The 12,129-nt window shown below is 35.9% G+C and overlaps 1 protein-coding gene across 18 annotated transcripts in view; it reads left to right on the forward strand.

Moving 5' to 3' along the window:
• RIMS2 (regulating synaptic membrane exocytosis 2) overlaps positions 1–12,129 on the forward strand; it is a 473,080-nt gene that overhangs the window by 190,143 nt on the left and 270,808 nt on the right. For all 18 annotated transcript variants that reach the window (XM_086741147.1, XM_086741150.1, XM_086741149.1 and 15 more), the window contains one exon: positions 10,018–10,943. In XM_086741147.1, coding sequence (XP_086597273.1) covers positions 10,018–10,943 — 926 coding nt within the window. The remainder of the gene's footprint in view (positions 1–10,017; positions 10,944–12,129) is intronic.

Consider the following 12,129-nt stretch of genomic DNA (forward strand, 5'->3'; position numbering starts at 1 on the left):
GAGTACTCTATAATTTTTATAAGATTTGTTGTTGAAGGTGAGAGAACCTGTACAACTTGAACAGTTCCCTCTCAGTGTTTCTCAGCTATTTGACAATTGAGTCTAGTTGGTCTTGGTTCACCTTCTTTTTATTAATTCTCATATCTTTTCTAGAAATGCTGTTGTTGATGGAAGAAGTGACCAATGTTAGGACCAAAATCTTCTAATACGTAGCCCTGAACTTTAGTTAGAATGTCATAATTTGTATCTTGGCTTTGGAGAATCCTACTGAAAACTGGCTTCACGGGTAATGCAGATTTTGTTTGTGTCAGGAACTGTAAAGCATTAATTAGTTGAGATGGTTATATACACATGGAGTTACAAAATGAGCATTCTTTTCTCCTGTGGAACATAAAAAATTGGCATCTTATTTTCTTTTTAAAGTAAGATGAGTAATTAAGTCTATCTTCATTGCAGTAAAATGCAAAATATATCTAAGGGCTTGTTTACGCTACAAGACTAGGTTTATTTTAATTGTTTCATTTTAAAGTGCCTTTGATACCCATACAAATTTTTTGAAGGGATATAGTTATGTATTTCAGTGAATTTTCTCCATGGCTATTGTGTTTATAGTAGTTCTGCAAGGACTATCCAACATTGGTTTGCTTCTTGCTAGAAGAATAGCATTTTCCTCTGTATGTTCTATACTGTTGCCAGCTTGACTTTCCATATAAACGTTGCGAGGCAGCCAGAGTTATCCTTTTCACTTCCAAGTGTTCAGTTCCATACACTTCCTGGAGTAGCTAGTGATCCTACATATGGATTTTTATGAAGATCCAGGAATAAATTTTCTTCTTTGTCAAGTTGCATGTTGAGCCTCTTATGGAAGACTTACTCTCGTGCAGACAACTTTAAGAGATGATTAGAAACTAAGAGGGAAGAACATCCAAAGCTGGTCTCAACATTGCAGAAAAGCAAAGTATTTCTGGTAGAAATAGCTAATTTGGGGATCAGAACTGGATATCTGAGGATGACCCCACTCTCTGCTGATATTTCAAGAAACCAGGTGGTTGTTATGCATGTGATGTTGTTACTACATAGTAGTGTGATGGGGAGTTTTTAACGTAGCATCTGTGAAAACCCAGGCCGCACAGGAATGGTGAGCATCTCCCTGCCTCCTGTTTGAGTCCTGGGATCTAAACTGAAGGCGGTCTGTCGAGGCAGTTCTAACTGTTTGATCCTGCACATTGAGGTGGACATTTGGGTTCACATAAGAACTGTGGATTGAGAGCCCAGTACTTAAACTACTGTGGAGCAAGTTATTTTAGCTTTTAAATCATTGTAAAGTCATGTCCTACCAATATATACTATAGATGCTAAAGCTTTTTACAGAAATAGAAATTATTTTTGTGTAAACTTGTGGTATGCTCCTATGTTGGATAGAGTTAGGCACTGCTTTAAAAATACACACATTTAATCCCATGTCACCAGCACGTTGAGAATGACAGCTGAATTGGAAATTTAAAGTTTTATGTACTGTGGTAATTTCCAAGAGTGTTGAATGCTCCTGTCTCATTTCAGAGTGGTCCAGCTGATGCTCCATAGCATGAACACATTTAGCCTGCTGGCTTTGTCTTGGAGAAGCTGCTGCATACAGCCCACCATTCATTGATGAGCCACCAATGATTTAATTGACTGGATTTAATAATGGGCTGTTAGCTCACATTATTGAAGAAATCGGACATTTTCACAGTGGTTATTTTCTGCTGGCTCTTTTGTAGAGGCATCAAAACAGCTCAGTATGACCTATTTCATCTCTTCCAGACTGAAATATGAACCACAGCGATATTTAAAAACTGAAATTCACGGTATGATAGTGCATATATATTGTAACTGTGAATACAATAAAGAGGAAAAAAAAGAAGAAGAGACACTGACTCACACTCATTAGTAAAGTTACAGTTTTAGAAGTTTAATAATCTAAAACAACCAGCAGAGATGTTATTAGGCAAAACAATTCTCATATGACTGTTCATGTTGCTGATATTTTCTTACTGTTTGATCATTATTGAAGTAGCTATATTTTGTACTTAATACCCTATTAATAATGGAGTGTTTCTTTGAAAGAAAATTCTCCTCTTCATCAAACTTAAAGGTTTCCTTTGAAAAACCAGGATACTTTCAACTGCTTGGAAAAGCACCTGCTGAACGTTCCCTGTGGTAAGAAACCGAAGCACTTTAAAAAGATTAGACTGAAAATCAGGTGCAATGATGTATAGAGGAAGTATATTATGATACATTATCTGTGGTGGTTGAGGGAAAAAACTTTAGTGTCAGAATGCCTTTCCTAGGAGTATGAACTCACCACTACTGAGGTGGGGAAAATCTAAGTTGCTGCTAAGTCTGTATTTTTACTGTGCCATGCCACTTTGTCATGGCTTAAATTTATTATGGTCCAGTTTGGCTGAGGTGTGGTGCTTTATATTAAGCATCATGTGTTTGTAAGCTAGTGTGCATAGATAGAAGATACTTTGCTTATGAATTTGTGGAAAAATGTGTTTATAATTATTTAATGCAAATAAAACTGTCTACTAATTTACTTTTTATTATTTTCACATTCTCACCATATTTTGAAAGTGGGTTCTGATGGCAGTTCCTAGAAATAATTTGTTCATTGATTTTCACTGTTTTTTTTTTTTTTTTAATGGTGTGTAAAAAAAGTATTCTCAGTTCTACAGTATGTTCAGCACATTAGACTGCAGTAGATGCTACAGCTATATTAGCCTAAAGCTTGAAAATTACGTCAAAATTTGACTTGTAACAGATTAAAAATAATAGATATTACATAATTTCTTTTGAGACCTAGAACACAAAGAAGATGCTGGACCTAGTAACACAAACCCCAAAATACTGGAACTGCACAATTTTAAAAATAGTTTAAATTAAATGCCTGGACCAGCATGCACATTTGTAGGCAATAGTACTGCAGCAAGGCACTAATCAGCTAAGTACCATAATCCTCCTTATAGGGTAAATTCTTACTTGACCTCCAGCTATATACAGCACATGGTAACAGCATTAGACTATAACACTCCTCTCATGCTCTCAATAGCTTCCCATTGGGTCAGCTCTCTGACTTGAATTGCTGTTGTTTCATATACTACACTTTTTTGGGTTGGTTTTTTTTTGGGTTTTTTTTTTTTTTTCCTCTAGATGCCTTATATTTTGTAATTGCATTTTGGGGGAAGGGAAAGGCTTGCAAAATATATCTAAAAATTGTGTCTCAAAATTAAGAGACAGTTCATATGATTTCCCTGAGCCTAGAGGATTAATGAAGGACCTAGCCAGAACAGAAATTGATGTATTCTCATGAACCCGAGGCTTCCTACTTCCCAGATGTGCAGTGGCTGATCAAAAGGTAAAGCAGGGAAGAAAGATGCTGATTGTGTTGTGTGAAAACAATATGTAATGCTCAGCATTTTTTGTTCTTTTGGGGGATGATTAGGAAGATATATTTTCTTATAGCAAAAGCTTGATGGAAGTACTGAAAAACTTTTTATTGTGCTTCAGATGTATGAGAACAGTATCTTTGTCAAAGTCATGTAACTTTCTTTAAATTAGTGTTTTAAATTGTATTATATGTTCTGCGACATATTTATTGAAAAGTTGGATTTGTTTTGATTAAAGTAGTATATGTAGAATTTTGGAATTTTCTTGCATTTTATATTCTTTGAAGTCCTTTTTAGTAGCAATTCAGTATTGTATTAACTCATTCTTGTGTTTTCATGCTTCTGTGACCTACTATTCTTTTAACACCCTGGGTTTTAAACTCATTTGAATCCTGGTGTATGTCAGCTGTTAACTGATTCCACACTTCTGCAAATGATTTCTATAGTGTCAGTACTGAGACAGATAAATAGAATGCACATTCTGACCAGTTGTTCTCAAAGGCAATGTAATCCATGTAGCATTGTTTTTATGATTAGTTTTTTTAGTAAAAGCTTTTACTTAAAAAGTAGGTGAGATATTTTTTGTTTATATATTAAGTGGAAATAATTAGCAAAATATTAAGTTTGAAAATGTTTGAAAGTAGAAACAAAGAAAAATCTCAGGATGTTTAACCTATTAGTAAAAGCTAAGCATTCATCAATGTAGCTGAATGAACACTAAGATTAAAATATAGTTATTTTATTTCTCTCTTTGCAGTTCTCTAAATCAAACTGTATGATACAAGGGCTACTGAAAACTCAGTCAAAATAAAGGAGGACAAAGCCATTTCTACTGGTAGTCCAATTTTCCTATCTGATGTTCCTGATGTAATAAAAAATTGTGAAACAAACTTATGACCTAAATATTTGTAGATTAGCAAGGGATACTTAAAATTGCTAGTTTTGTTCAGCAGTTCCTTGTTTTTCCACGTTATAACTCTTTTCCCCACACAAATTGGAATTAGTCCTTGAAAGCTGCAATGCTGAATTTTTGCTGAATTGCTTGTGTAAAAAAAATGTGAATCTAAAGTAATTGTATTTTTTCATGTGTCTGTACAATCATGTCAAGTTCAAAGCGAAGTTGTTATCAGTGGTGAATTTAATTATCTTAGTGGTTTGTTACTACAGATTTCCTTTCATTCTGTTGATAGCAGCTTGCAGGCAGTGAATTTACATTTTCGGATAAAATCTAATAGAGATCAACATCTGCAGTATCACTCTCATGCCTCAGTAAATTTTACAATCATTGTTGTAAACTTAATTCATTATTGTTTGTAGATACTTAGCTAGAAGGTATTTTAATGGTTCAAAATATGGTTGCTGTAAAATACAATTTGTAAGGCGTGGCTGAAATGGGAAATTAAATAATGTTTAAGATGAACTTAGTGAATTGTTTAGATAGCTGAGCATTAGGTGTACTTCAGGGCAGCCTATTTAAAACTATGTTGGTCAAGAAATGAGATATGTTTTTATCAGAGTAGGCTGTTTAAATGAATTAGCTTGCAAATCATGCATGCTTTTTCTTTTCATCATGTTCTTTTTTTTTTTTTTTGGTGGAGGGGGATGAGAAACGAAGGAGAGTGGAACAGACAAATCAGAAGATTAATCTAGTATAAAACTAGATAGCATAGAAGAACTGCAAAAAGAGATCTCAGTAGAAACTGGACTTGCTTAGAAGTGAGAAAAAGCTAGTTTTTCAGTAAACTGGAGCCATAGCTGCTTGGGAAAGGGTGCAGAATAATTTCTCATGCACAATGTGACTCAGCAAAAGCAAAAGTTATAAGCAGAGAATGAGAAAAGGAGTTAAATCAATATCAGCTAGTCTCTTAAAAACACTTCCAAAATAGGTAAACATTTTGCAGATTCTTCGGTATGGCAAAGGAAGTCTGTGGAAATGCTTTTGTAAGAGAACGTAACAGTGAGAGCGTAGGACCCTTCCTGAGAAAGGCAGCCAGATCTTAATTTTGCACAGCAAGTTTTCTGGGTTCATTGCACTCATAGGAGTTTTGGTTGCAACGTCTGGAGTGTGTTCAGCTCACGTTGTTGCAGCCTAGGAACTTTTTTCAAGGTATCATGATAGTGTTTTATCTCCTCCCTGTCTTAAAAGTAGGTGACTTAGGTCTTACAAGTAGGTGACTAATACTCAGTTTTCAAGTAGTTGATGATGGCTCAGGCCCACTGAGCCCTTACTATTTTTCAATTGACCAAAAACTTCTTATTTATAAAAGTTTACAAGTAAATGTAGATTAATTTGGATACCCATATGTTTGAATGTATCTTTAGAATATTTTCTTGAAAGTTTTCTCCAGTTCAAATGTGTCTTCTGTTGGTCTGAGAACAAGATGAGTATCCAGGAAGATCTGAGATCTACTTTTGACTGTGATATAAATACTTTATATTTTGCAGTGTTTTTAAATATCTGTGGCTCCTGAAATGTGATGCAGACTTACCTTTTAAAATTTCCTTTTCCTCACTATGCTTGGGTTAATTTTTAAAAATCTAAATCAAAGCAGGAGAGTGTTTTGTCTTCAAGGAAGAATACAAATGAATGTCAAAGACTTTCAAGATATTTAGTTCCATTATTGAAATCAGAGCCATCAAAACAGAACAGCTGTCTTACATTCTTCTATGCCATATTTTAAGTACTTACTTCCTGTTGTAGTGTGAGGGAGTTGAATAATATAACTTTATGAACAGGACGTCAGGTTACAGTCAAGCTATCTGATTTTTCATAATACTAGTGATACCTGTAGTGCACTGCAAATAAATATTCCATCAGTGTAAGGTTAAGACGTGTGTTAAAAGACCAAATGTCATGTATTAATAAAATACAACAAAAAATAAATATATGATGATAATTAGTAGAAAATAAGTTTCAGTTTCTGTATCTGAAAAATAATATTTATAGAATGTGCCTGACAAAGACATTTGTGGAAGTTCTAGAGTTTTCTAACCATAACAGAGATTTTATTTTATTATTGTTTTAAAGAAGGAATAATGACAATGGCCTGGAGGATTTTTCAGTGGTGTGGTAACCTTTTCAGAAAAGGTGGTAATCCTTCTGACAAGAGATATGTAGTGCTTAGCTGAGCTGGCAGTTGGAGAGTGTGTATCACAGCTGCTGACACACATTTAAAGTTCTTTTAACTTTTAATGTTCCTGGAAAGTCCTGGGCAGGCAGGAGTAGTAATTTTCCGTGATATATCTAGCTGGAGGTACATGAGGAAAGGCGGTCTTAAGGTGTCTTTAAGGTAGTTGATGGCGAGAAATGGATTAGACAAAGGCTCATGAAGGTGAGTGAGAATTAGCTTGTGATCTAAAAATAACAGCAGATTTTTAATAGTAGTGAGTGGCCTTAAGTTTTCACAAGTACTATTGCTCCTATTGTGATTTAATAACATTGATTAAAAATGTATAGCATATATTATACAAATGTGTTTGTAGCAGCTGTTTTTAAAATGAAAAAAAAATTGCTGTGCTAAAGGCGGGCTAGTTGTGGTGTGATAACCAGTAAAGAGAATGACAGGCTTGAATTTTGGGTGGTATAGTGACTGGATGAGCCTGTACATACCGTTAATTTATTTCTGATGGATAGGATTACAACTTCTGGCATTTGATCCTAGTAATGAAGTTAGATCCCTTCAGCAGGGATGAAATTAATTAGGGAGTTTGATAGTCCCAATCAAGATAGGTCAGAAATTAAATTAGTTACTTTTATCTATCAGGTTGCTTTCTCTGAAGAAAAAGGTTTCATTTTCAGGAAGGTCCTTATTCTTGCATATGGCCTAGTAGTCACCACGTGCAGCACACCTGTGTAAAGCTTTTTTCCTCCATGAAAGGTTGGAACAGACTGAGGACCCAGCTGATCTTTACATGACTGTCAACCATAGGTGGGGTTCCTATATTCATGTCTTAGCAACAAAATGGAGGAAAGGCAATGACTGACTGCGGTACACGTAACAGACAAGGTTAGAAAATGTTTGTGTAAGAGGTATAAGAACAGAATGCTAAATGGGCACATCCTCCTCTCATTAACATAGTTCATGCTAGGAAAAAAAGGTGGATTTTTAGTAAATCTTGTGCCAGTTCCTCAGATGATGTGTTTTCCTCATAGAAATAAATTTGCTTCAGGGAAGTCTACAATAAGTATTTTTACTTATACAGAAATTCAATCTTTTTATCCCCTCAGCCCTTCCCCCCATGACTTTGTAGCAGCAATATTTCTAGATTTGTACACTGTTTTTGGAAACATATGAGGACACTGTGACATGGAGTCATATATATATACACACATATGTATACGTATTTATGTGTTTGTGTATATATATCGTCTCCTATATATACCTAAACCGATTCTTACTGTTCTGTTGTTTATGTTACTATATATACTTGTATGCAAATGTTTAATCCTGAAGAATGTGTCCACTCAGTCTGAGGCATGTGTGATTTGTCAAACTAGATTCTGTATCGTTTTGCATGTTATACAATTCATGATGGAGTTGATCCTCTATTTCTAGTTTTAGACTTATGAAACTCTGTTTATGTCACATTAGAGTGATTCAGCTTGAGTGCCCAGTAGCAGAAGTCATACAGTTTTTGTTAAACTTAAAGAGGTTATGATTTGTGTTGGTACTAATATGACACTTTGATAAGAGAAATAGGAGTCTCAGCTTCACCATAAGCAAACAGGCATCCAAATGATGCTTATATTACTTGTCATGCTTCACAGGAAGAGTTGCATTTTTGCAAGATTGAATTAGTTTCCTCATTTGCAGACGCCATTTTAAGGCTAAAGTACTTTAATAGTTACAAGGCAAGACTGGGTCCAGATCTTTCAAGCACAGTTTAATGACCCTGTATGGTACCTAAGAGAGGATGCCAATTTGCCAGACACCGCCCTGTGCACACTCTGCTCAGATAGTTGTGGTTTTCCCTTACTGAGCAGAGACTGCCATTTCCTTTCTGGCTGTGAGAAGAGCATTTTTTCTCCTACTGTCTAGGCAGAGCTCTCTCTACTTTCCTGGGCACCAAGGAGAGCTTGTTTTTCCTTCTCCCCTTCGCTCAGTTGAAGCCTTTCCTTTCCTTATCCCTTCTAGGATAACAGTTGCAACAATGAGGCTGGATCTTTGCTCTCCTTTTTGCTGTCCTTCCAGACAGTAGGCCGGATCTTCTGGTTGCTGCCTGCAAGGCTGCCCTTTGGGATCAGTAGCCATCAGTGAGGGCAGAAAACATTTTCAAAGGGATCTTAATTATAAAGATAGAACTAGATATAAAACGAAAGGGCTGATAACACAAAAATAGGTTCATGTACATATTTTCATTACCTAAAGCTTGAGCTGATCTATCTTATCCCAGGGAAGGCCCACCTCTCGGTCTCTTTTATCCACGTCTGGGATCTTTGCTCCAGTTTCCTGCAGGTAACTCCTTCAGATTGATCTGAGGTGAAGAACTAAGTAGAAATCTGGACATGTCTGGAGGTAGCATTTTAGATGACCATTACCTTGTTAGAATTGATAAAGGCAGGATCTGAAGCTCCAGTTAGTTTTTTTTCCCTATGAATCACTACTCCCTGTTTAATTGATCCCTTCTAATCAAGTAGCAAACAATGTCGTGTCAAACAAATAGAACATGTAACACCCATAATATATTCCAGAAACATCCTCTATTAAAACATTGCATATAATAAAATCACATGCTTCAGTCAATCATTTGTCGGTGTCAGGAAAGAATACCTGTTGATAATTCTTTTTTCACCTTTCTCTGAAGCGTCAGAAGTTGTCTATGGCTAGATATCATCTATGACAAAGAGTCAATGCTTAGGTGCTCCATTCTAGTATCTGGCTGGTGTGTCTTGCTCAAATGCTTAGACTAATACAATTGCCATCTCCATAAGGATGGGAAGAATTTTTTTGTCAAGTCAGACAGGCAGGACTTTGAAGCTCTTTCCTTTCTTATGCAACACACAGAAAATTTTGTTTTCTGACTTCAGGTCTTCTGAATTCAGCTGATTTAGACATGTGCTGCCATTGGATCATTGTCTGTCCTGTTTCCTGTCCTTGGCACACATTACAGTTTTGTGGGAACTGAAATGTATGTTTTCAAGGAATAATGGCTGCTAAAAGATCAAACTGAATTGTCTGTCTAGCCTTAATTTCTATGCTGATTATAAAAATCTATGAAATAGGAGGATATGGTCAAGTTATATCACTGTAAAATGATTACAAAAATTCTAAAATTTTGGTACTTATAAAGTAGTTATGACTACAAAGTAGCATAAGTATTTATATTCTATATTTTATAATGTATTAGCATTTTTCCTTTAAAGCTGTTTTTGATTTAAACTGTGCATCATAAGCAGATTTGTAGTATGATATACTTTCTTTAGTTTAGTAGAGAAAATATATGAGCACATTCACAAAGAAATGCAATGAACTGATTTTATTTTTCCATCAGCTGATAATTTTAACATTTAATTATAACTAACTGTGTATTTGTGCTACAAGAAATACTGACAGAATTCTCTTTCTTCTGTCTTGTCATGATTATTTAGGAAAAGAAGCCCATCAATATCAAGAGAACAGAACAGAAGATACGACCAAAGAGACGAGAGAGAGGAATATTCACAGTATGCTACATCAGACAGTGCGATGCCCAGGTCACCATCAGATTATTCAGATAGGCGGTCACAGCGTGGGCCTCAGTTATATGAAGAACCTGAACTGGGTGATTATAGGGATTCCAACAGAAGGAGTCGCAGGCGTTCCAAGGAGTATCCGGTAGAAGAGGAAGATGCACAAAACAGGGAAGAATATGAAAGGCAGCGGAGGGAAGAGGAATACCAGGCACGATACCGAAGTGATCCTAATTTGGCTCGTTATCCAGTCAAGCCACAACCATATGAGGAACAAATGCGTATCCATGCTGAAGTGTCCCGAGCACGTCATGAACGGAGACATAGTGATGTCTCATTGGCAAATACTGAGTTGGAAGATTCTCGGATGTCTGTGCTGAGGATGGAACGACCGTCGAGACAAAGATCAGTGTCTGAGCGAAGGGCTGCCATGGAAAATCAACGTTCATACTCTATGGAAAGAACTCGAGAGGCTCAGGGACCAAGTCCCAATCGTCAGAGGACCACAAATCATAGCCCTCCTACACCTAGGAGGAGTCCAATTCCTCTGGAAAGACCAGACATGAGGCGCTCTGATTCATTAAGGAAACAACACCATTTGGATCCTAATTCTGCTGTACGGAAAACAAAACGTGAAAAGATGGAGACCATGTTACGGAATGATTCACTCAGCTCAGACCAGTCTGAATCTGTCAGACCTCCACCACCAAAACCCCATAAAACGAAAAAGGGAGGTAAAATGCGCCAGGTTTCATTAAGTAGCTCAGAAGAAGAATTGGCATCCACTCCAGAGTATACGAGTTGTGACGATGTAGAGATTGAAAGTGAAAGTGTTAGTGAAAAAGGTAAGCTTTGTAATTGTTTGACCGTTTCAATATATAGATGTGTCTTAGTTTCCATTACATTGTATGTTTATTTTACCTATTAGAATTGATTGCAACCACATATCTACAGCCCTTCACAGGTGATTCAATTTTTTTATGATGGAGTTTTTTTTTTTGTGTGATTTTGTGTTTTATTTACTTAAATCTAAATTTAATGATTTATGTAGAAAAGAACATCAGAGCTACTAGAAGTATTTGAATATGTTATAGGAAAAAAACATGCCTATTGAAAGCCTGTTCATTAAATCTGTAAGGTATCTAAAGCTGGGCTGTCATATAAGGCCACGGTTTCATGTCCATTAATACCAGATTTGCATACTGCTGGATCACAGTGAGTGCATATTTGATCTGGATCAAGTGTGGGCGCATGACCGCATTTCTGTTGAATTAACTAGAGCACATGATACAGAGCTTATGCCAGTTTCATGCTGGCTGCTGCAGGTTAAAGAGCATCTGATCTGCAAAAAAAAACCCTGTGTGTATAAAGTTAACCCATCCAAGTTTTTAAATAAATTTAAAGTTACTGAAGCAGTTTATACCAATAGAGGTTTCTTTTTTTTGCTGTGGGGCTATGGTGCTTTTTGGTTTTAGTGCTTTTTAGGATTTGTGATGTTAGAGTTACTCCACTGTCAGAAAGAAAAGCTAAGATTAACTGGAGTTATTCCCAACCTATCCAAAGGTAATGTGTGACTTAAATATGAAAGCATTGGGGACCATGAGTTTAAACAGAATCAAATTAATGATATTAATTTGCTTACCTTCAAGTATGTTGTTGGTCTAAAGTATGATAGTTATAACCTGTTTTCAGTTATTATTCATATACTAGTGTACCTTTACTAATTCTCATGAATGGTCATCTGCTGTTGTGGATTGGGATTATAAAATTTGCTACTATTTATTGTTAATATTGCTATCAAATTGGTTCTGAAGTGAGTCATTAATTAGAGTTAGTGAAATAACTCTGAATTTTCATATGTCAATAGCAGCAAATATGGTCTGATAAATAAGGACCAAGATAGAGGCATGGAAGGAAATTTCCTCTAGGTCAAAGTAGACAGTTACATACACTTAGAGGAAACAACTGTGATGAAACCTTCATCCCCTCCTTAGTCTTCCTGATGAGTAGAAACACTTCTATTAACTTCAG

The sequence above is a fragment of the Chlamydotis macqueenii genome, chromosome 2 (assembly GCF_036417535.1).
Source record: "Chlamydotis macqueenii isolate bChlMac1 chromosome 2, bChlMac1.mat, whole genome shotgun sequence".
In the NCBI taxonomy this organism is placed as follows: Eukaryota; Metazoa; Chordata; class Aves; order Otidiformes; family Otididae; genus Chlamydotis; species Chlamydotis macqueenii.